General features: G+C 52.4%; 2 protein-coding genes and 1 long non-coding RNA gene across 8 annotated transcripts in view; 1 reads left to right on the top strand and 2 right to left on the bottom strand.

Moving 5' to 3' along the window:
- ACTN4 (actinin alpha 4) overlaps positions 1-6,287 on the bottom strand; it is a 70,627-nt gene extending 64,340 nt beyond the window's left edge. For 3 of the 5 annotated variants that reach the window (XM_027044631.2, XM_027044634.2, XM_053209976.1), the window contains exon 1: positions 6,033-6,285. In XM_027044631.2, coding sequence (XP_026900432.1) covers positions 6,033-6,194 — 162 coding nt within the window. In that variant the 5' untranslated portion in view covers positions 6,195-6,285. Of the gene's footprint in view, positions 1-6,032 lie in introns of all 5 variants that reach the window. The other 2 variants (XM_027044635.2, XM_027044633.2) reach the window with 2 other exon arrangements.
- LOC128313163 (uncharacterized) lies at positions 1,699-21,844 on the top strand. The gene is made up of 3 exons (XR_008293449.1): positions 1,699-3,016; positions 11,134-11,449; positions 12,591-21,844. It is a non-coding gene; the product is annotated as an uncharacterized LOC128313163 (long non-coding RNA).
- On the bottom strand, positions 11,661-22,864 carry EIF3K (eukaryotic translation initiation factor 3 subunit K). Of its 2 annotated transcripts, none has more exons than XM_027044606.2 (8): positions 22,707-22,864; positions 21,759-21,857; positions 19,793-19,913; positions 18,057-18,137; positions 15,551-15,617; positions 15,370-15,447; positions 13,230-13,355; positions 11,661-11,729 (listed from the first exon to the last, which is right to left on the bottom strand). In XM_027044606.2, the coding sequence occupies exons 1-8, from the start codon at positions 22,763-22,765 to the stop codon at positions 11,698-11,700; spliced, it is 663 nt and encodes a 220-aa protein (XP_026900407.1). In that variant the 5' UTR covers positions 22,766-22,864; the 3' UTR covers positions 11,661-11,697. The 2 variants fall into 2 exon arrangements, with proteins under 2 accessions (XP_026900407.1, XP_014933747.1); XM_015078261.3 differs by having other exon boundaries at positions 18,057-18,131.
- Between the last annotated feature and the right edge of the window lie 16 nt (positions 22,865-22,880).

Below are 22,880 nucleotides of genomic sequence, written 5' to 3'. Positions count from 1 at the left end.
TGGCAGCTGCTCTGGCTGGGGGAATCACGTCTCTTCTGGAAACGCAGGATGGTTCCTCACTCTTGGGGGGATGGGGCTCATCCCAGAAACGCAGATGCCAGCACAGAAATAGGTGGCAAATAGCAAATCCCAAATAAGCTCAATCCATTGGCTTCCCAGTCACTTCAATAAATTACACCTAAGAAAAAGGCCACTGGCTTCTTCCAGAGTAACTGCTGCTCACACTAAAGAGAAGGCAACCAAGTTACACCAACCAGCTTTTCAAGACTTTCCCTGGACATTCCAAGTTAATGCATCGATTGTTTACAGAGGAAGGGGAGGGGGAAGGACGTGAAAGAACACAACCAAAAAAGGCACAACACCAAGACAAATGTCTCAGATTTTTATAATCCCAGGGAGACCGCTACTTGGATAAAACTTCCCACCAGCACGGATGTAAAGACACCCTTGCCAGTTAAATTCACATGAAGATTTCACTTTCTGGATGGAGGGAGGCAAGATCCTTCTCCTCCCAGCCAGCTGGTTAATTTTCCACCCAATAAGATGACTCTTTACAGAGTCTGGAATTTAAAACGATTGTTTCTCTTGATCCACTAACCCTAACACTCCTTGATACCTGAGATAGTGACTAAAATGTAACTCATAAACCTTCCTGAAGAAAAGCACATGTTACTGTGCCACTTTCAGACACTTTATAACAAATTCTGGCCATTGGCGTCTAGACTGCCAACACTGTAAAACTAAGTTTCCTTATAACTGTGCTTTGATGTTTTAAACTTTAAACTCCTCCTAAACGAGGACTAATCTTGGACTCTCAAACCACCCGTGCTATAAAGACTTCTTTCAAACCTCCATGGATGACAGAATTTGAAATCTGCTCAAGCAGAAACTTCCGCCTGCCTACCTACCTGTGTTTCAGCCACCACTGCCATTGAATGACCACCTTGCTATCACTTGCCTCTTATTTCCATGGAAAAAGAAAAGGGGTGAAGAGGAGCTTAAACAAGGTAACATGAGTATTTTGTTATTCCATAAAATAAATATCTAAATAAAAGCAGTGGGAGTGAACTGAGGGAAGAGACTTGAATGTGACTGATGAGACTATGGACATCACTAAGGGAAGAAAATAGGGATAAACTGGGGGGAAACACTGGTCTAGAATATACTAGGGGTGCCTGGGTGGCTCAGTCAGTTAAGTGTCTGACTCTTGATTTTGGCTCAGGTCATGATCTTACAGTTTGTGAGTTCAAACCCGGCATCAGGCTCTGAGCTGACGGTGCAGAGCCTTCTCGGGATTCTCTCTCTGCCCCTCCCCTGCTCGCGTGCACACTCTGTCTCTCTCTCACACACAATAAATAAGTTAAAATATACAAAATGCCAGGGAAGAGCTACTTAGCTATTCAGAAAACTTGAAGGAGCAATTGATACTAGTGCAAACTGCCGCTCGCTTATTATTTTTGCCCTTCCCCTCCCCCCCAGTGGAGGCAGTAAGGGAATCCTTGTTTTAAGAACCCTAAGATTTGGTCAAAGGCTTGTACAAATCCCAGCACACTGTCAACCAATACAGCAAAAGCCAAACGTATTCATCTCAACAGTCTCAGAAATTCCTTGCGCCTTCTCAAATCAATTCTCTTTTGGTTCCACTCGCTTTACTGTCCTCTTGCTACTCACTCAGGTAACTGGAAAACAGTGCCGTCTGGCCAAAGTCTGCCATGGCTGGAGTATGTGTTTAAATTTTAAATGACAGAGGTCCCCACCCCAGAGGCTTAAGGCCAGAATGCAGACTGGTCCCTGCTCCCCTGAAATCTGATTAAAAAGACGTTTTGAGAGTGCACTCGCACCTCTTAAATGACCTCCCTGAATGCATCTCGGGAGTTTAACAGCACCAGCAACACCAATATTAAAACATCACCCTCATTTCCAGGGCTGTTTTCCTCCAACATGTCACCAAACACTTTCCCCACAAGGAAGTCTGCTTGAGGCCAGGCAATTGGCTGCCCTTAAATAAAACCATTTAGCCCCAGTCCCAACCCGGAGGGTGAGTCAGCTCCCTGCTGCCAGGGTAGCCTCCTTGTTGGTCTTGGAAGCCGGAACCAGGGAGGGTGTTTCAAAAGGCAGAGGGCAACCCTGGGTTGCCACCCTGGACCGCCTAGGATTAGATGTATCAGCAGGCACCACTCCCACTTCACAGACCAGCTCTCGACTGAGTGAGTGTGAGTGGCTACCAGGGGCACTGTTACTCCCGGGGCCATTCCCCCAACACCTCCCCTCTTTGGCAGTCATCAGAAAAGCTGTGTTCCGAAACACAGTGTCAGGGGATGGGGAGGGAATAGAGTGCTAGTGGCTCAGTGGCTTCCCCCACCCATCTCCCGAGAGAGCAGAGCATAGCTGTCCCCCTCCCATATTTGCAGTCTCATTTCTAGATGACAGTTAAGTTCGTTTAAGTTTTTATCATCGATTTATGTATGTATTTATTTTTTGTAGGTATGTTATTTAATTTTAAAAGCTGCTAAGGACCTGTCAGTCTTAGCCAGATCCTAAGAGGGAAGCAATTAAAGTAATGGAACAAAATAACAGATGGCTACTTTGGGGGGTCTATTGTTAGCCTTAAAAAAAAAAAAAAAAACCTGTCGGAGAAAAACAAAACACCATCAGAACGTTCAAATAATTAACTCACCCTTAATACAGCCGGAGCCAAAGGTCAGGGATCTAAACAGTGAGGGCCTGCCCTGTGAGCAGTGATGTTTCAATGAACATGCAAGCCCAGCAAAGGAGGCATTTCTTCTTGATCTACTGAGGAGGTTCTGGACGAGCTGTCAAGAGACCTCTCCTGTCCTGGAGAGCAGGGGTAGCAGCAAGACTACCTAGGCCCCTTTTGGCAACTAGGAGAAAGAACTGTGGCCGAGAACTGTAATTGCTGGAGAATCTGCTCAAAAACCAGACCAGTCCTTCGCCCATCCCCAGGAGAAAATCTAGGACCTTCCACGTCAGAAATGTTGCATAACCTACTTATCAGGTAATGCCTTGGTTACAGGGGTCTCAGAAGTCAGGGCAAATGGCTTCACCGGAAGCCACACACACACCCTGACTCGAACCAACCCTTGCCTAATCCCTAGAAGAATTCAATTCCACACACTTGAAGGGACTACAGCTATCCTGGACACAGATTTTCAGAGTATGTGAGTATATGCACAAGTGCCAGGGGCTCAGCCTTGGAGAGGCAAGAAGGGCAACCTGTTATTCACTAAAGCGACACTGTAATGTCGAAAAACTCAGCCGGACTGTTTGGAGGGAGCAGGGGGCGGGGAGGGGGAGAGTCCTCTTAGAAGGGAAAGGACAGTCCAAACTTATGTATATATTCTTTTCCATTACCCCCTCCCCCCCTTCATAAAGGATCCCTGATCCATAACAGGAGAGTGCACAGCAGCGAAGCAATATTTTCCTGCAAAGAACAGTTACATGTAAATATCTGCTGCAGTAGGTATAAAGCTGGACATACTAGAATCTGGTCCTCACCGAGAACTGTAAGCAACTTGTATTAGAGGATGCTGTGAGCGACCCTTTCCCTCAACCTTGCCCAGTCCTTAAGGAAAGGAAGAGGGAAAATAACACAGAGCAGCGAGGCCTTGGGGTTCCATTGAGTCCTCGTTCCCACCCAGGCAGACATGAATGGTGCCCCGGCCTCACCCAGTGTGCAAGGGAGACTATAACCACGAAGGAGCACACACCCTAACTCCCAGAAGGGAGTGGAAGTGAGCTAGCAAAAGGAGTCACTTGGGGAAGGGTAGAAGACAGGAAGGGAAGGAAAAGGAAGGTTCCCTCACCTCCAGTACCTGAGAGAAAAGAAGGATTCACCTTCCCATGCACTCGGAGCCGGAGAAGACAGATCCCAGAAATTCTCGAAAATAATCCTGTGGTCCCCTGTCCCTCTCCCGACTTTCCAAGTCTCTTGGCAACTCTTAACCTTTTCCAACCCAGCACTGCCTCGGGCAATAAATTATTGTTGTGGCTGCTGGCTAGACCTCACTCTACCCTCAAAAAGCATTTATAGTTCAGATTATCTCAAGCTGCCCACCCTGAGGTAGGTGGCTCAATGGATAAGACCACCACCACCCCCACTACCGATGAGGAAATTCAAGCAGAGGCTGGGAATTTACTCAAGGTTATGCCAGGCCCCACCCCAGGCTGCCTTGGAACAGCTGCTCCTTTCACCCTCTCCCTCCATGCTTGGGTGGGGGGGGGGGGGGCCTGCAAAGAGACCCTGAGTGCCAATTCACACCCTCAAGAGGCTTCCAGTCACACTCTCCACTCTCGTTCCTCAGCTCACCGCTCAAACACCTTGAGTCTGCCCGCCACGTTCCTGAAAAACTCCACCAGGCCCACCCTCCAAAGTCCCAATACCAGCCACATCCATCTTTGCAGCATCACAGAAGGGCCTCCTTCGACCCCTCCTCATTTTACACATGACAGAACTGTACTAAGAGAGCAAGGGTCTTGCCCAGGGCCACAAAACTGATTAGGAACAAAGCTGGGAAGGAAACCCAGATCTCCAGAACCTATTAAAAGCCTCTAACTTCGAGTACCTGCTACTCTCTTCACACACACGTTACACAACCCCTCCCAACACACACACCCACTCAACACACTCCTTTCTTTGGCTCTTCCTGCACACACTCAAACCCTCTCTTCTATCATGAGAGCTCCCCTCCTCAACCACCTTGACTTATCCCGCCCCCCCCATTACCTCCTCTGGGCCTCCCACTCCTTTTGATCTCCCTTTCACTACTGTGGTCCCCCCTAAGTTGCTTCCACACCCCAACATGCCACCTGAAAACAGACGCTGCTTTAGGGTCCCTTCACCCCTTTCCCCCCAAAGACGCAATTCTTCCTGGACACTCGCCGCTTCCTCCCTTATTCTCCCTCCCCCCACCACCCCACTTTGCAGTCCCGGGACTGCGCCTCTAAAAGCCCTCCCCCCTCCAAATTCCTTCCTCTTCCTCGGTCCATCTCACACACTGTGTTCCTAATGAGACTTTCATTTTCCTAAACTAACCTCCCTCCCATTACCCGCCATTCCGTCGCTCACATTCTCTCCACCATGCTCACCTTTTCCACACTACCTTTTCCTTAGGCTCCATCCAACCCCCTACCTAGCTTTTCAACCTTGAATCAGTTCTTCAGACTCCCCTCTTCAAACACTCCAGGGACCATCCCCTTCACCCTGTTCATCAATTCCTCACTCCTCCTGCTTCCCAATCTTCTCCTCTTCCCTTTAGAACAGGGCACTCCAAATAATCCTCAACCCTTCAAGCACTTCTTACAGCTCCCTTCTTCTGTTCGCACCCCTGCCCATCCTCACACCCCATGCCACAGTCTCACACCCACTTCTTTCCTCTGCCCCTCTCATCTTCCAAGTCTCCCAGGTCTCCCCCCCCCCCACTACTCTTCAGACTCCACATTCCTTTCTTAGCACCCCTACTCCATCTTCAGACTTCCAGAATCTCCATCCCCTTTAGAACTCCCCCCAACCCCAACCTTCGGACCTTTCTGCACTCCAAATAACCCCCTCCATCTTCGAGCTCCTGTTCAGGCTCCCCGACATTAATTCCATCCTGGCCCACGAATTCCAGACTCCCCCGTTTCTCTCCGCACCCCCAACCATCCTCTGAACCTTCCATCCCGCCTTAGACCCCAATTCCATTTTAGAGGCTACAAGCTTCTCTCGATTTCCCCCAATATCCCGCCCAGACCGTCCAATTCCTTCATCGGGCTCTCTGATTCGTTTTTTCAGACTTCCATATTCCCTACTAGGCCGCCAATGATTTCTTCAGACTCTCAATTCCTTGCCCAAGTTCTACAATTCCTTCTCAGGACTCCAAACCCCTTCCCAATCCCGCCAATTCCTTCTCAACACCCCCGATTCCCATCACAGACCCCTCCAATTGTCTCTCAAGACCCTCCAACCCCCTTGCCGGCCCCCAGCCTCCCTCGGAAGCGCCCCTTCCAGCCCGTCCGGCCCGCGGGCCGCGCACCTTGCGCTGCTGCTTCTCCCAGGCCGGGTCCAGCAGCAGGTCCCGGTCCCAGTCGTCTTCTTGGGCCATGTAGTCGCCCATGCTGCCTCCGCCGCCGGCGCCATTGCCCCCGCTGCTGGGGCCGTACTGGTACGACTGGTTCGCCGCGTGGTAGTCCACCATTCCGCCGCCTCTTGCTCGCCCACCAGCCCGTCCGCTCCCGCCGCAGCTCCCGCCCCTCTGCCCGAGCCTCCGCCGCCGCCGCCGCCGCCGCTTCAGCTGCTTCAGCCCGCCCTCCCCCAGCGCCTGCGCACTGCCTGCCGCGCCTGCGCACCGCGCCGCCGCCGCCGCCCTCCCGCGCGCGCGCGCGCCTCCTAACCAGGAAAGGGCTGAGACCCGCCTCGGGGAGCTCGGCGCCTGCGCAGAGTCCACTTCCCGGACCACCCTTTCGGCCCAAGTACGAGCCGCGTCCCCTCTCCCGCGTGAGCGCGCGTTCTCCACCTGTGGGCGGGGCCATATCATGAATGATTCATAAGGCGGGTCCCGCCATCAAGCCTTAACCTGCTGGGGCCTGTATTCTCATTCAACAACACAAATTCAACAAATATTTATTAAACGCCTCCTGTGTGCCAGATCATGTTTTACGCATTGGCACTAAACAAGAGAGACAAAAATCCTTGCCCTTGTGGAACTACCTTGTAGTGAAGGAAGATAGCAAACAAAATTTTAGGAAGAATATTCCAAGGTGATAAGTGTTATGGAGAAAAATTAAGCATGAATGGAATATTTTTAAAAAGTACTCAGGGTAGGCTTTTCAGAAAAGGAGGACACTTGAACACAGACGTGAAGGATTCATGAAATACACATGAGAATTAGGTGGGTTGGAATAGATACTGGCTGACTGGGAAGGTAAAGGAGTTTGGAGACTTGTCTATTCTTCATTCATTCCACAAACATTCATTTGAGCACCTACAGTGTGCCAGGCATTGCTCTTGGGCATTGGCAATGGAGTGCTAAGTATGACAAGCATGATTAGTTCTCAAGTGGCTCAAAAGGGGGAGGGCAACAATATATAAGCAAATAAATACAGATAAATGACATTGCCACATTAATAGCCCTCTCGAAAAAAATTAAGTTTATTTGTTTTGAAAGAGAGAAAGCATGTGGACGGGGTAAGGGGAGAGAGGGAGAGAGGGAGAGAATCCCAAGCAGGTTCCATGCTGTCAGCACAGAACCAGTCGCCAGGCTAAATCTCAACCATGAGATCGTGACCTGAAGTGAAATCAAGAGCTGGCCACTAAACTGACTGAGCCACCCAAGCGCCCCGCCCTCTCAAATTTAAATGTCCAAAGCCAAGCTTCTGATCTTCCCAAACCTGATCACCCCACAGTCATCCCCATCCATCACAGTTCATGGCACCTGCAGTCTTCCAGCTCTGCAGGCCACAAACCTTGCATTCATCCTTGCCTCCTCTTTGTCTTCACACCCTACATCCAGTTCAGGAAATTCTGTCAGTTCTATCTTAAAAGTATATACAGGGGCACCTGGGTGGCTCAGTTGGTTGAGCAACCGACTTCAGCTCAGGTCATGATGTCGCAGTTGGTGAGTTCAAGCCCCGGGTCGGGCTCTGTGCTGACAGCTCAGAGCCTGGAGCCTGCTTCCGATTCTGTGTCTCCCCCTCTCTCTACCCCTCCCCTGCTCACGTTGTCTGTCTCTCAATAATAAATAAACGCTAGAAAAAAAATTTTTTTTAAGTATATACAAAATCCACCCATTCCTCCCCCCCCCCCCATGGCCCCACCCTAGTCCTGTCCACCCTTGCCTTGTCTTTCCTTGGACCATTGGACCACTGCACCGGCCTCTCACCCGCTTCCTGCTCCCCTTCCCGGTCCCCCAACCCCACTCTCTTTCCCACAGGAAGCCCAAGGGAGCCAGTAAACACCTGAGTCAAATCAAGTCTCTCCCTCCTCTGCTCAGAACCCCTCCTTGGTGCAACACTGAGTACAAGTCAAAGTCAAGGAAAGGAGGAAAGGCTGAAGAAGAAGTCTTCCCTGCCCTGGCCCAGCCCAGCCCCGCTTTTGAAACAAGAGACCCCTGGAGCTTCACAAGGTCTTCCCCATCTTGTCCACATTTCCTCTCCCAGCTCACCTCCTTCTCTCCCTCTCAATCTCTGAGCTTCTGCCACACTGCTGACCTCCTTGGTGTTCCTCAAACATACCAGGCACGTTCCAGCCTCAGGCCTTTGTGCTGGATGATACCTTGTTACCACTGCCTGGAACACTGTTCCCAGTTACTGGATCCCTGGGGCTTACACAGCCTCCTCTCCTACAGGTCTGCAGAAATATCACCTCCTCAGTGAGACCTTCCCTGACCACCTTAGTAAAATAGCATCCTACACCTTCCCTCCTTTGCTTTTCTTCTGGAGTACTGATCACCATTCAACATACCATTTGGCTTATTTACCGTGTTTATCTGTCTCCTTCCCAAGAACGTCAGCCCATGAGAGTGGGGATCTTTGGTCACTGCTGTATCCCTAGTCTCTCAAGCAGCGTCTAGCACAAGACAGAAGCTTAATAAATCTTACGTGAATGAATGGATGGACTTAAAACCGTGGTTAGGAGTTCGAATTTTATTGGAAATGCAATGGGAAGTTAAGGGGGGACCCTAAGCAGGGGATGGCTGGGATCCACTACTGTTTACAGGATCCAGCAGCCACAGGAGGGGAACAGACTGTAGGTGGAGTAAACACAGGGAGACCAGCCAGGAGGCTGCCACAAAGGTCCAGGTGAGCAGGGACAGGGCCAGGGTCCTGGAGGAGGAGGGAGCTATGCAGGTGGGGCAGTGGAAGGATGTGGGAAAGTGGAGCTGACAGGGCTTACTGTCCTGAATTGGATGGGGGCAGGGGTGGCCATGAGAATGAGGGAAGAATCCAGACTCAAGATGGTTTCCAAGGTTTGGATGTGAGGGACAGGGGAGTGTGAACTTGATTGGATTTAGGGAAGGTAAGAAGGTAAGCATTCAAGTTTGACTAGAGCAGGAACTGGCCCACAGTGTGAAAGGTCACAGTCAGCTACCGGGAATGGGGATGAGAAAACATGGCTCCTCCAGGTATGGGAGCCCACAGACTTCTCCCCACCTCTCTCAAAGTCACTGGAAGGCATCCAACGGCACGCAAAGGAAGTGGACAAGGCCCGGGCAGCAGCCCATGTTCCCAAGGGATGCCAGGATCTGGCCAAAGATCCAGGAGTGTTGGCTGTGACCTGGAGAACAAATCCAGAACTTTTATGCTGGGCCTAGTTGGCAGGGAGAGCCACTGGGGCTATGGGCCATCTGCCCCACCCTGCCTGCTTCCGACAGACACAGAAAAATCTTCCACACAAAGGGCTCAGAGTTGGAGTTTGGCCCGCCGTCAGTGAGGCTTAAAGGCTCCCTTTATTTATTGATAAATGTTATTTGTGACAACATTTTATGTTTTTAGTTAAGCTCTATGCTCAACATGGGGCTTGAACTCACGACCCCAAGATCAAGAGTCGCGGGCTATGCCGACGGAGCCAGTCAGGTGCCCCTGATGTATTCCATCATTAATTCTAGTTAGTGAGACAAGACGAAAAAGAGCTATGTCCTCTTAAGAGTGAGAGCACGCACAGATACTGGGGTGTCTAGAGGTGACTATGGAAGCAAATGAAATAACACCCCTAAGCCCAAGTGAGCATGACAGGTGTCAAGTGTATCACCTCTTAACTATATGCCAAACTGTTCTAAACTCCTCTAAAGCATTAACTCACAGCAACGACTTCAGTGGGTACTCTCCTTGGTTGTAAAACAAGCACAGGGAGGTTAACCAATATGCCCAAAAGGCGCTAGGCAGGGGTTTGAACCCAGGCAGTCTTTCTCTAGATCAAGTTCTTAGTTGCTCAAAGGATCCTCCTAGAGCAAAAGCAGGTAGACTAAGCAGGAAGGAATGTGCTTTCAAAAGAGGTAGAGGTCATTTCCTCTTCCTTGCGGAGCAGCCACGGTCAGTTGTGCAGGTTGTATTTTACACAAAGGCACCTGTCAAGTGGGTTGAGCGGGAGCCATACTCATCCAGCCGGGGTGCCTTTTGCTAACTCAAATAGCAGCCACTATGAGCTGCCACCTTGTAGAGCTGGCTCTCAAGTCACTAGTTACAGAAGCACTCTTTGTCCCCAGGATTCGGGCACACCCTAGTTCCTGGCTCCTGCTCAGGTCTGGAACCCAGGGCAAAGGGTGTCCCGCCCTACCCCGGCTCCCCAAGTCAGTGTCCTCAAAAGAATGATGGGTGTGCACTCAAGCAGAGAAGGGAGGGCTGAGAAGGGTGACAGCTGGGGCAGAGCCACTGCCCTCCCCATAGGCAAAGTTCACGCCTCATGGCTTACAAGAATGAAGCTGCCAGTCTACACCAGGGACTCGACATCTTATGGCATTTCCTTTCCTCCACTTTCCCCCAAAGGCGGTCACTATAGTCTCCACCCCCTCTTCCTGCAGACAGCAGGCTCAGAGGGGAAGACACTTTCCCGAGGTCACTCTGCCAAGACTCGGAAATATTTCCTATGTAAAATAGGAATCATCAGCGCAGGTACACATCAAATAACATTGGCTAGGCCTCCTGGCTGGTGTAGGCTGGGACTGGGGGATGGGGTGGTAGGGCAGGGGGAGCATGGCCTAGCCGAAAATCCCAATTCTTGTAATGTCTCTCTAAGAATGGTGAGGACTAGTTTGCAGCCTTGGAGACAAACTTTTTTAATGTTATTTTTTAGAGACAGGAGACAGAATGCAAATGAAGGAGGGAGGGAGGGAGGGAGGGAGAGAGGGGGAGAGGGGGGGAGAGAGAGAGAGAGAGAATCTGAAGCAGGTTCCAGGCTTTGAGCTGTCAGCAGAGCCCGACGTGGGGCTCGAACTCATGAACCATGAGATCATGACCTGAGCCAAGTCAGACATTTAACCAAGCCACCCAGGTGCCCCCAAACTCTTGATCTTAAATTAGCAATGACTCCTGTTTTCTAAGAGCCAAGAACAAGTTAGGCCCCGAAGAGAATGTTACTGGCAAGAGCTGATGGAACTCCCCAACTCGACACAAATGGGCGTCGTTCTTCCCCGTTCCCAGATGAGGAAACCGAGGAAGAGGGAGAGTCACCAAGCCAAGGACACACAACGGTCTGAGCAGTAGCCGGGATAGGAGGCCGACTGGATCCTCCTCCATTCAATCCTCCGGCTACTGAGGAGCCTCTGGCGCCTACACGTGAGACCAAAGGGCAAAGGTGGAGCCTCCCTTCACCGGGAAGCCGCTCCTGTTCACCTGGGTTTTCGAGAGGGTGGAAGAGCCCCACACCCAGCTGCAAGGCTAGACTCCTACATCCTCCTCACCTCCTCCTCCTCCTGGCTGACTCAGGGTCGCCTGCTCACTACTTGTGACCTGACAGGTCAGGAAGGTGGGGGTGGAAAGTCGATTGCCGGGGTGGGGCAGGGAAGGAAACCTGAAGAGGGAAGAGAGGAGCCCGAAGTCCCCAGGCCACTGGACAGGAGCCAGGGCGGAGGGGGCACCTGCACAGGGAGGGCAGAGGCCTGCTCCTGGGCTCCCTCTGGGGGGCAAGGGGCAGAGGCAGGAAGCCAAAGAGCAGGAGACAACAGGAATAAGAAGTCAATAAATCTTTATTAAGCGCCTGCCGAGTTACTGTGAGGAGGCCATGATGCTGGACACACCTGTTGAGGAGAGAAGGGGCAGCAGGTCAACGGGAAGAACGGGAGACCAACCTCCAGCCAGCAGCCATGACACCCACAATTCTGCAGGGGTGGCAGATCGCAAACCCCTTCTGGGCCCTGGTCACCTACACAAGGCAGTTTGGCTTTTGTTTGTTTGTCTAAAGTAGTCTCTATGCCCAGCATGGGGCTTGAACTCATGACCCCGAGAGCTCATGCTCTACCTACTGGGCCAGCCAGGTGCCCCACAAAGGCAGTCAGGGCAGTAGTTAAAAATCGGGACCAAAGCAAGGAGACCCAAGCCCTCATCACAACTCTGCCTCATACCAGATGGGTGACCTCAGGTGAGTTAATTAAAACCAGTTTCCCCAACTGCATAAAGCACCCCCCCACATACACACACACAATCAAGAGGGTTAAATGACGTGCTTAGAGCAACGCCTGGTACAAGCTGTTTGCTATTCTCACCACTCTCACAGTGACACTGACTATATACTACGTGCAAGACGCCGGAAACACCGGACTTCCAGCTCCTCACTGCAGAGCCCCTCGCTCCAGTGACTTCCCACCTGAGCCCCCACACAGGGGGCACCTCTCATTTAGAGTGAGGGGCCACAGTCCCTAAGCGCAGAGCTGACTTTCCACTCGATCATGCTCCTAAGTTAATACCAAATTAGCTGGTTTGTACTGAGAAGGCATGCTGTACCAGGACATACCTTTAAAAACACCAGGTTCGTACCAAGGGACGGGGAGGAGACCCAAGGTGCAAGGGAGCAGCCCATCCCCGGCCCCAGGTTCTCGCTCAGACACATGTACTGAGCAGGTGAGAGCACTAACCTCACAGCTATTTCACTCTGTTCTCAGCTGAGGGATCTGTGGGGCCTGTGCTAGTTCAGCGTGTGTTGACAGCGATGACCACGGCTGACGTGGCAGAGCTTTGCGAAGTGTTCACTTTGCCCTCATACCTCCGTGAGGTAGGTTATTATGATATTGTTCGGTACTTTACAGTAACAGCCCCTACCATTCAGGGTTCACGTGAGGACCGTATGACTTAGAAGTGTAAGGAACTATGTAGTATCTGTCATAATGACTGGTGCTCTGATCCCCACTTTTTAGATGAGAAAACTAAGGCACAGAGAGGTAAAATCACTTGCCCAAAGGCACACCGCTAAGAAACAGAACCAAGATCTCCACCCAGCAACCCAGCTCCAGAACTGGCACTACCCCCAAGGACAGAGGGCCAACAGAGCCCCCACGACCAGTAAAGGTGTGGAGACACCCTGCAAGGCCCGTCCAAGCCTTGGGGTGTCCCAAGGAAGGACACCCCCCCCCATCCCTCCCTCAGCAGGGAGGCCTGGAAAACAGGTCCATGGAGTCTGGCAGATACAAATCTCCTGGCCCTGAACCAGAAGGTAACCACCCAAGTCCCTGGGGGCCCTAGCCTTGGTCTATTGAAGGGCATCTCCTTAGCCCCACAGCCCGAGGCCTTGAGGCACCACTCACTGTCAAAGTCGATCTTCTCCACGATGTTCTTGGGCTTGATGCTCTCCTCCTGGCTACAGATAAAGATCTGGCCCGACTCATCAGCGCTCCAGCCATATTTGCTCATCCACACCTTTAGCTGGCTGTCTGCAGGTGACACAGGCGGTGCAGGGGCTCAGTCACCCTGAGCCCACAGTACCAGGCAGCCAAAGGCCAGGGCACCCTCCCTGACCAACTCCCAGCCGCCAGTGTCTCCTGCGTTTCTATGGTTCATTCTCCAAACGGCAGCCAGAGGGAGCCTTTTAGCTTTCCAACCCTCACCTTACAGAGCTTTTGGCTAAACTTCTTTTATTTTCTAACTCGCTTTTCTCTCCCCAGGGCAAATCCTCGTGTCTAACAACAGTAGTGAGCTTCCTTCTCTGCTTTTCCACGCAACTTTGAAATGGTTCCAAAATTATGTCATCGCTGTCACTAACAATAAGCCCAGATCATCAGTTGGGAATTTCTTTGCAGTCCGGTTTCTGCCCTTAAAAAATACGCCAGTAAGGACGTTCAGCTAGAGGGTCCAGCTCCTTGAAGTCACTCTTTTGTGTGACTATTAGCGATTTGATACGGATTGATCTGCTTCTCTTTAGACTCAAGTCTGAAAGCAGTTTCATCCCTTTTTGACTTTTATCTTTTTAAGAGAGAGGAAGAGTGCACTCACGAGCAGAAGAGGGACAATCTTTTTTTTTTTGAGAGAGAGAGAGAGAGCCTGCAAGTACGGGGGAGGGGCAGAGAGGGAATCCCAAGCGGTCTCCACCCTGTCAGTGCAGAGCCCAACACGGGGCTCTAACCCATGAACCATGAGATCATGGCCCGAGCTCAAATCAAGAGTCAGACATTCAACTGACTAAGCCACCCAAAGTGGCTAAGAGAGAGTGAATTTTAAGCAGGCTCCATGAAGGGCTGGATCTCACCACCGTGAAATCATGGCCTGAGCCGAAATCCAGAGTCAGATGCTCTACTGACTGAGCCACCCAGATGCCCCTAATTTCACTTTTAAATACGTAAATATTGGGGCACCTGAGTGGCTCAGTCAGTTCAGTGGCCTACTTCAGCTCAGGTCATGATCTCATGGTTCATGGGTTTGAGCCCCGCGTCGGGCTCTGTGCTGACAGCTCAGAGCCTGGAGTCTGCTTCAGATTCTGTGTCTCCCTCTCTCTCTGCCTCTCCCCTGCTCATTCTCTGTCTCTCAAAGATGAATAAACTTTAAAAATAAATAAGTAAACAAATAAAATATCTGATGTAAAGCACTTAGTACAGTGCCTGAAACAGTGTCCAACAAAAGTCAGTTTCTGCTAAAAAAACTAAAATCACACACGTACACCTACCCGGAACAAAGAGCAGAACTACCCAATAAGGTACCAGACAAATCTCACCCCTGACCCTCCAAGGAATAACCACTTTTCTTCATTTTATTTTTCTTCCTGTGTTACTTCTTGTAGAAATAAGCAAATATATAAACACAGCTTTCTTTCTTTCTTTCTTTCTTTTGGAAGGATTTTTTAAAAAACCCAATCTGATCATGTCCCTCCTTGCTCAGAACCCTCCTGGGGCTCCAGATCACTCAGGACAAAGGACTAAGTCCTCAGGAGGCCCCATGGCATCTGAGGCTCTCCCTCCCGCCACCACCTCTGCTCCTCGCTCACCGTGCTTCCGCCAGGCACCCTGGCCGCTCTGTGAATGAGACTCGCGCGTCCCTGCCTCAGCAGCCTCGTCTGCTTGGCCTTCAGGCTCCTGGCCTAACTCCACTGAGGGACCTAGCCACCTCACCCCCACGAGCTGACACGAAACACACACATCTCATCTTGTTATTTGTTTCTGAGGAGAGCAAACCCGAACCATTCTGTTTCGCTACTGCTGTATCCCCAAGGCCTAGAACAGTGCCTGGTACAGAGAAGGCATTCAAAGAACTTAGGCAGAATAAATGAATGCCACAGGATCTCCACGAAAGAGTACGTTTCACGCCAGCTCCTCACTCCCTCAGTAATGAGCTGGGCTGTGCCTTCGAATGACTTGCTGACGCAGGGTGGGTCCAGCCGAGGAACTGGTGGAGGCCCACTGCCCCTGACCACCCCCAGCCTCCTAGACTGGCACCAGGGACCCAGAGAGGCCTTACCGGTCAGATCCCCGAGCATCTCAGCCAGTAGCCAGCGATCAATGTGCTGGTAAGTGATGCCCACAACATGGCAGATAACTGTAGAGATCAGGGACAAAGATGGTGAAGGGCCACCCCCAGGACCCTGCTGCCACTCCCTACCCCTTCCCCCTGGGGAGCCCAGACACGGAGAGGAACTTACATTTTCGGACGGAGTCTTCAAAGCCAGTTATACCCTCCAGGAGGTCCATATTTTCATCCAGGGCTTGCTGGGAAAGCAAAGATAATGCTCACGACAATGTTAATAACACCAAGAATATTAAGATTAATGAAATTAACAATAGAAGTTAACACTCGAGCATTCACCCCCCATGCCAACTTTTCTTCTGCGTGCAATCCTATGATGGAAGTTACTACTTTATGCCCATTTTAGAGATAAAAAACCAAAGCTCAGGGCAGCAAAGTGATTTGCCCCAAATCACAGAGCCAGGGTTTGAATCAGAAGGCAGAAACCACAGACCCAAAGAGGGAACAGAGACAGATTCGCTAACTGTGTTCACCCACCTCCCCTTGCTGTCTCACTCGGATCTGAAAAGGTCAAGTGTCCCACCCATGGCCCACAAGGCCCCACAGGACCTGCCTATCACCTCCTCCCACTCGGCCCCTTTCTCCAGCCACAGGGGCCTCCTCCCTGCTCCTCAGACATACCACGTACCCGCCCACCTCCAGGCCTTTGTGCGGGCTGGTGTTGGGTCTGGAACTCTCCTTCCCCATGGCCAGCACCCCCACTTCCTTCAGGTTTCTGTTCAAACCCAGCAAGGGCTCCCACCCACGTTAGTGAGGAAAATGAGGAACCCACACGGACAATGAAAAGGAGCAGCCAGTGAGGCAGGATACATAGAAGCCAAATGATAGAAGGGCCCGGGGGAGCGGAGCGTGACCACCCATCAGAGGCGGCCGACGGGGCAGACAATGTGGGCTCCACACTGTGTGTGCTGGGGACCGGGGGGGGCAGAAGGCTGGTCACGAGAGCCTGAATGGAATGAGCGCGGTGGGGTCACGTGAGCAGGGAGGGAAGGCGAGACCGAGCGCCAGCAGCCTGCCCCTGGAGCAGGGTAGCTGACGGGACCGCTCTGCTGGACACCGAGGGGTTTCCTGGGACGGGAGCCTTTCTGCTCCGAGGGGAACAGAGGAAAGGGGCAAGAGGCAGAGGTAGTAGGGAGGGCGAAGGTCCAGGGAGAGTTCTCTTTTGTAGGCTAGGAACGAACTACACGGTGGACGTGTCCTCTGGTGACAAGAACAATCTGGGAAGGCCCCGTTTGCTGTTACAAGAGAGCAGGGAGCCGCTGGTGTGGTGGCACTGAGTGGGTGAGAGGGAAGGGGAACGGCGCCTGAGGAGAGGGAGGGGTGGCCGGAGATGGGAGCAGGGACAATTCACCCACTGAAACAGAAAAGTGCTCGGTCAGCCGCCAGCACACGTGGAGGCTGAGGGCAATACTGTGTGGGAGACTTCTGCTTTGGCGGCTTCGACTTTCCCATAAAATGAGGTGGAAGGTCACCTCATTGACCTTGAGATGAGACGGGATGGGGGAGAGGGGATGAGAAGGTGCAAAGAGCCGGGAGGGGAGCAAGGAGCAAGGCCCTAGGCTGGGAGGGGATGAGGGTCGAGGGTTGTGGGGCTGGGCTGTCACGTGCTCCCTGGGGCCCTCCTCCAGCCTCTGTCTCTGGTCTCAGATACAGATGCACAATTTACACTAAAGGAAAAAGCAGAACAGAGAACTAGAAATGATGGCCAGGCCCAAGAACTGCCAGGCTGGAGACCTCGCAGGGGTGAGCTGGGAAGCTAGGAGGAAGTGGTCAGAGGGTAGAAACGCCTGCCATTCGTAGGCAGAGAAGGGAGCAATTACTGAAGACAAGTACCGGGTAGTGGCTCCCAACCTTCGCCAGGCATCCGGATCATCTGGGATAACTGCTCAAAACCCCAAAGCCTACACCACACTCACACCGGTCACATCAGGCTCTGATGGCTGAAGCCAAGTACCAGTACTTTTTTTCTTTTTAACTCCTTAGGGGTCCAACACCCTGAGAGCTGATCTAGGGCGTGACAGGGAGACAGGGGCCGAGGCCACATGGAAGACAGGAGCTGGAAAAACCCGAAGGTCGAGGTGGTGGAAGGATCACTGCTCTGGCTTTTCAAGCATCGGAGAATGACAGGAGTGGGGCAGTGCACAGGAACTCTGTCCTTCACGAGAGGAGGAGCGGTTGCCAGGGGGCCGAAACCAACAAGGCGGGGCAGGAAGTGCCGACACCTGAGCTTCAGGACTGAGCGTGTGCAAGGGGAAACGGGATCTGGGAATGATGGCTCCTGGCCATCCCGCTGGGCCACTGCAGAAGTGGAGGGTGGGGCCCCAGTTAGAGCAAGAAAGGGAGGGAGCACTCAGAGGGTGGAGGATTTCGGCAGGAAGGACAGATGTGAGGGCACGCACGGGTGCCCTGCCCTGGGTGCTGGGGGCACAAGGGACGACGTGGGAGTCCGGACTCTGCGAGGGTGACAAATCCACGCGGTCACACTCGCAGAGCCCTGGGCACGGGAGCCACCGCCCACCGCTGTGCAGGCGGACGACAAATGTGCAGGGTCATCCCATTCAGCAGGCTGCCGTGCCGGGCCCAGCAGCCCACCCTGCCCCCCGCCCCGGGAGCCAAGTTACCCAGAAGGCCTGGAAGTGGCAGGTCTCCAGCAGGTCCCCGAGGTATAAGATCTGTCGGATTGGTCGTTCTTCTTGCTGAGATGGGAAAGCGTTAAGGGAAAACAGACCTGAGCCTCGGGAGGCCGCGGCCGAGCCATCTCCCCGCGCCCACCTTCTGTCCGCCGAAGCACAACTGTGAAGGCAAACGGCGAGCCAACGACAGGAGACAATTAAGTCAGCGACCGGCCTGTCCACATACTGGGATCGAGTCAACTCTCTGAGAACCAACGCAGAGGCGCGACAAGACACGCTGGGATACGAAAGCAAGATGCATACCAGCATGCATTGAGCGCCACCGTGGGGGTGGGGAGCATATGGACATGAACGCACACAACTGTACTTGTGCGTCCCCAGGGGATCCCTGGCAGGGTGGGTACCCAAGAACTGCAAACAACTGTTGTCTCCTGGCGGTGGGGAGTGGGGTGGCTGCGGGACAGGGGAGGGAGGAAGCCTCTTTTTCCACCATACACTCTTTCCGTACTTGTAACGCCATACCACATGCCTATTTTTTTGGATGTTTATTTATTTTTGAGAGACAGAGCACGAGCAGGGGAGGAGCAGAGAGAGGGAGATGCAGAATCTGAAGCCGGCTCCAGGCTCTGAGCCGTCAGCACAGAGCCTGACACGGGGCTCGAACTCACGAACTGTGAGATCATGACCCGAGCCGAAGTCAGACGCTTAACCAACCGACTGAGCCACCCAGGCGCCCCAGCCTATTTTTTTTAAGCCACCAGAGCAGACCTCTGGAGAAGGTGGACAGTTTCGCAGAAGGTAGACCTCCCACGGACACACCTGGCAGCGCAGGTTCAAGGCGTAAGCCACCACTTCTCAGCTCGGCTGCGCGCGGCAGCCCTGGGGACCGGGAGTGCCAGCAGCAAGGGGCACGATGTGGATGGGGTGGCTCTGCCAAGTGTGTCAAGTGATCGCCGGGCAGAGGGAGGCCCACCCGGCCAAGTGCTGGACCAGCCACAAAAAAGCAGGTCAGAGCAAGATGGGGGGGGGAAGCCAGTTCATTTTCACTCAACACCGTCACTAAAGGCCAGCAGTGTGCCACATACAGCTGTCAATGCAGCTCTTCATGACTCCTGCCTGGTGCTCGGGCCCCACTTCCTCCTCCTTAATCAGCTAGAACCCTCATGGGAATCCTTCTAAGGCAGAAACCTACCCATAATACTCTGCGGTTTTAAAACCTTCTATAATTTCCTAGTGCCCTTTTGAGTCTGACCAAAATGTATCTTGAAATCTGTGGTAAGGCCGCGCTGAACTTCCTCTACTGCCTCTGAAAGAGCACCAAGCTCTTCTCTTCCTCCAGGCCTCCTTACGTACTGTTCCCTCTGCTTGATCACCCTTCCTTAATATTTCATTTCGCTCATCTTTCGGATGTCTCCTCCTCCAAGAAGTCTTCCCTAACATCCAGGCAGGGGCAGGTGCCTCCTCTCCTCTGGCCCCTCTAAACCCCAACCCCTGACTTCTCCTGGCTGTCATTGATAGAGGACCTATCTCCCCCACTGGGCTGTGAGCTCTGTGAGGGCAGGGGCCAGACCTGTTTCAGCCACCAAAATGTCCCATCTAGCACTGCAAGCCTGGAGCAGGTGCCCAAGTGTTTGTGGCTGAACTCACAGACCCCTTCCCCGTGAATTCACCTACCTTGCCCTCCCCCCTCGCCCACACGCCCGGCCTGGAAATTAGAAGGATACATGTGCCTGATCGATCATGCACTTGCACAGTGTGAAGTCGGTGTGGGGCAGGTTGGTGAGGGCCTTTAGCAGTATCTGGGCCGTCACCGTGGTTTGAAAGAAGGCTGGGTTGAACTGGTACCTGAGAAGGGGAACAAGAGACACATCAATCGTGGCATCTGCCGGTCCCTGGGCCTCATCAGATGCCCAGCGCTTTGGCCCAGAGCTTGGGAGCTGGACGTGCCTGGGCTCCATTCCCAATCACAGCATTCTGGCTCTGTGACCTTAACCTCCCTGACCTACATCCCTGTTCTGCAGATGGGGGACAGTTAATCCTCCCAACCACCCAGTAAGGCGGATGCTGTTAAGTGGTTCACAAATGACAATGTAAGTTATTAGTCTGGAATAGTGGTTGAGGCCCTGGAACCAGACTGCTTGGATTTTTTTTTTTTTTTTTTTACTTTTGACAGAGAGATAAAGTGCAAGTGAGCACACGAGCAGAGGCAGAGAGAAAGCATCCCAAGCAGGCTCCGCATTGTCAGCGCAGAGCCTGACACGGGCTCAAACTCACTAACCGCGACATCATGACCTGAGTAGAAACCAAGAGTCGGATGCTTAACGGACTGAGCCACCCAGCCCCCCTCATCCCCTTAAAAATTCAAGTTAGTTGGGGCGCCTGGGTGGCTCAGTTGGTTAGGCATCTGACTTCGGCTCAGGTCATGATCTTGTGGTTCATGAGTTTGAGCCCCACGTCGAGCTCTGTGCTGACAGATCAGAGCCTGGAGCCTACTTGGATTCTGTGTCTCCCTCTCTCTCTGCCCCTCCCTGCTCATGCTCTCTGCCTCTCTCTCAAAAATAAACAAACATTAAAATAATAGTAATAATAACAAAAATTCAAGTTCGTCATCGGTGTAGTCTTGGCTTCAGGAGCAGAACCCAGTGATTCATCTCTTACATACGACATCTACCGCTCATCCCAAAAAATGCCCTCGTTAATGCCCGTCACCTTGTTACCCACCCCCTCCCCTCCAGCAGCTCTCGGTCCAGACTACTTGGATTTAAACTTCCCTGCTAAGGGACCCTGGACTGCCTATTTTAAATTCTCTGTGCACCAGTTTCCTCCCTCGAAAAAAAGGGACAAGAACGACCCTATCTTCTTCACAAGGGCAGTATAGCATCCGAGTTAAAACACACAAAAGCTGACAGCACGGTAGCTACCGCATGAGAAACACCCACTAAGCAGCAGTTATCATCAGAAACAATGGACAACCCCATCAGTACAAGTGTTGTTATATCTCCATTTCCCAGACGTCAGAATCGAGACAATATATAAAAATTACACAACTGACAGTATGTTGAGAAAGCACCGCGAGGAAGGAACTCAACTATCCGTCAACGAGCGAATGGGCAATTAAGACAGTCACACAGCAGAGCACTAAACAGCAAAAACAAAAACCTGCAGCCGCAGACAAAATGGATGGGTCTCACAAACCCAGCGAGACGAGGAAGATGCCGAGTCTAGAAAAGCTCACGCCGTCTGGCTACATTTGCGTCACGTTCAAAGCAAACAAAAGTAAGCTAAGCTAATCGGTATGCATGCGAGTGTGGTAAACTCACATGAAGCCAGACCACGAGAACCTAAAGTGGTCACCAGGGTGGGGGTGAGGTGGTGGCACAAAGCATACAAGGCAAAGGGCCTGGGGCCCTGGGCAACACTCACCTCTATGCTATGGGTGGTGATCACATGGGGTTTCACTTATACTCACTTAGCTATTCATTTGTGTTTTGTACTAACCTATATGTGTACCCTGTAATTACTTTTTTAAAAACCATCTTTCCTCCTGCCCCAACTCCCTTGGCTTCCTAGTTTTGCACACCAAGAAAAGCCACATCCCAAAGGCTACCCCCAACTTCAGCCTCATCCAATGTTGCCAGCGGTACCCTGCTGGTTGCTGGCCTGGAGGCGGGGATGGAGGCAGATACTCACAGCTTCAGGACGGCCAGGTTGGCTTCCAGATCATAGGCATTCTCCTTGGCCTGTGTCTCCACATACCGCTCCAGCGTGGCCAGATTCTCAGGATTGTACCTACAGAAGAATCAAGATGGGTGAGCAGTGAGGAGACAGGGGCTGAGACCAGTCACTTGGGGGGGGGGGGGCACTGCAATCTGTTCCTCCTTCCCTCTAAATCTGGCACTAACCACTTACTCTACTAAAGTCTTGAATCAGCCATATAATCTCTAATAACACTTGCCAACTTTCCAGACCTAAGCCTAAGCTCTGAACCCCATCAGAGCCCTGGGTCCTTTCTAGGATGCACCCCTAACCTCTCAGCCAATCAGTCATTGTAACCCGTATACCTGGTCTCCTGGACATCTTTGCCACTCACCCCCTTCTCCCCCTCCGCGCCCAGACTCCTTTTAGCTTCTCCCACTCCAGGCCTGACCACTCTCACTGCCTACTGTCCGGTTTGTCTGGACTCTGAACTGAGAACTGCACGAAAAGCATGGCCTGCAGCTGTCTTGGTCACCTCTGGTCCCCAGCACTGCCCAGCCTGACAGAGTAGATTCCAGTAACGTGTGCTGAATAAATGGCATGACAGGAAAAAGAAAGACGACATGAAGAGACACTGACACGCAGTGAGAGGTTGAGGAACACAGTCAAGGGAATCTTGAGGCTATGAGAGGGAAAGCTGAGAAGCAGAGAGACCTGAAAGCAATTAAAAGGTGGGGGGGGGGGGAGCAGTTAGAGGTAGGCAAGGCTGTATCTCCTGTCCGTAGGTCCAAGCAGCGCCGTTTCCTTAAACATCTCCGCCGGGAAGAGTGGGAAAGCCTACTGCCGAGCAAGTCCAGGATCCCGACCACCCCTTGCTGTCTCTAGAAAATCCTCTCCACCACGCCGCCTGGCCAGAAACGCTCCCTCCGACCGGGCTCAGACCTGTCGATACCCTTGAGCAACTTGCCAACGTTCGCTCTCATCTGCTCAAACATCGCCATGACTACGGTCGCCTCCCACGCCGGGGCCCGGGGCCGAGAATCCAACCGAAGCGGTGTCCGCCAGGACCGGAAAAGGAAGAAGGGGCGGAAACGGAAACTACGTTACCGTCTCCTC

The sequence above is a fragment of the Acinonyx jubatus genome, chromosome E2 (assembly GCF_027475565.1).
Source record: "Acinonyx jubatus isolate Ajub_Pintada_27869175 chromosome E2, VMU_Ajub_asm_v1.0, whole genome shotgun sequence".
NCBI classification, from domain to species: domain Eukaryota; kingdom Metazoa; phylum Chordata; class Mammalia; order Carnivora; family Felidae; genus Acinonyx; species Acinonyx jubatus.
This window is presented reverse-complemented; position numbering and strand designations above follow the sequence as displayed.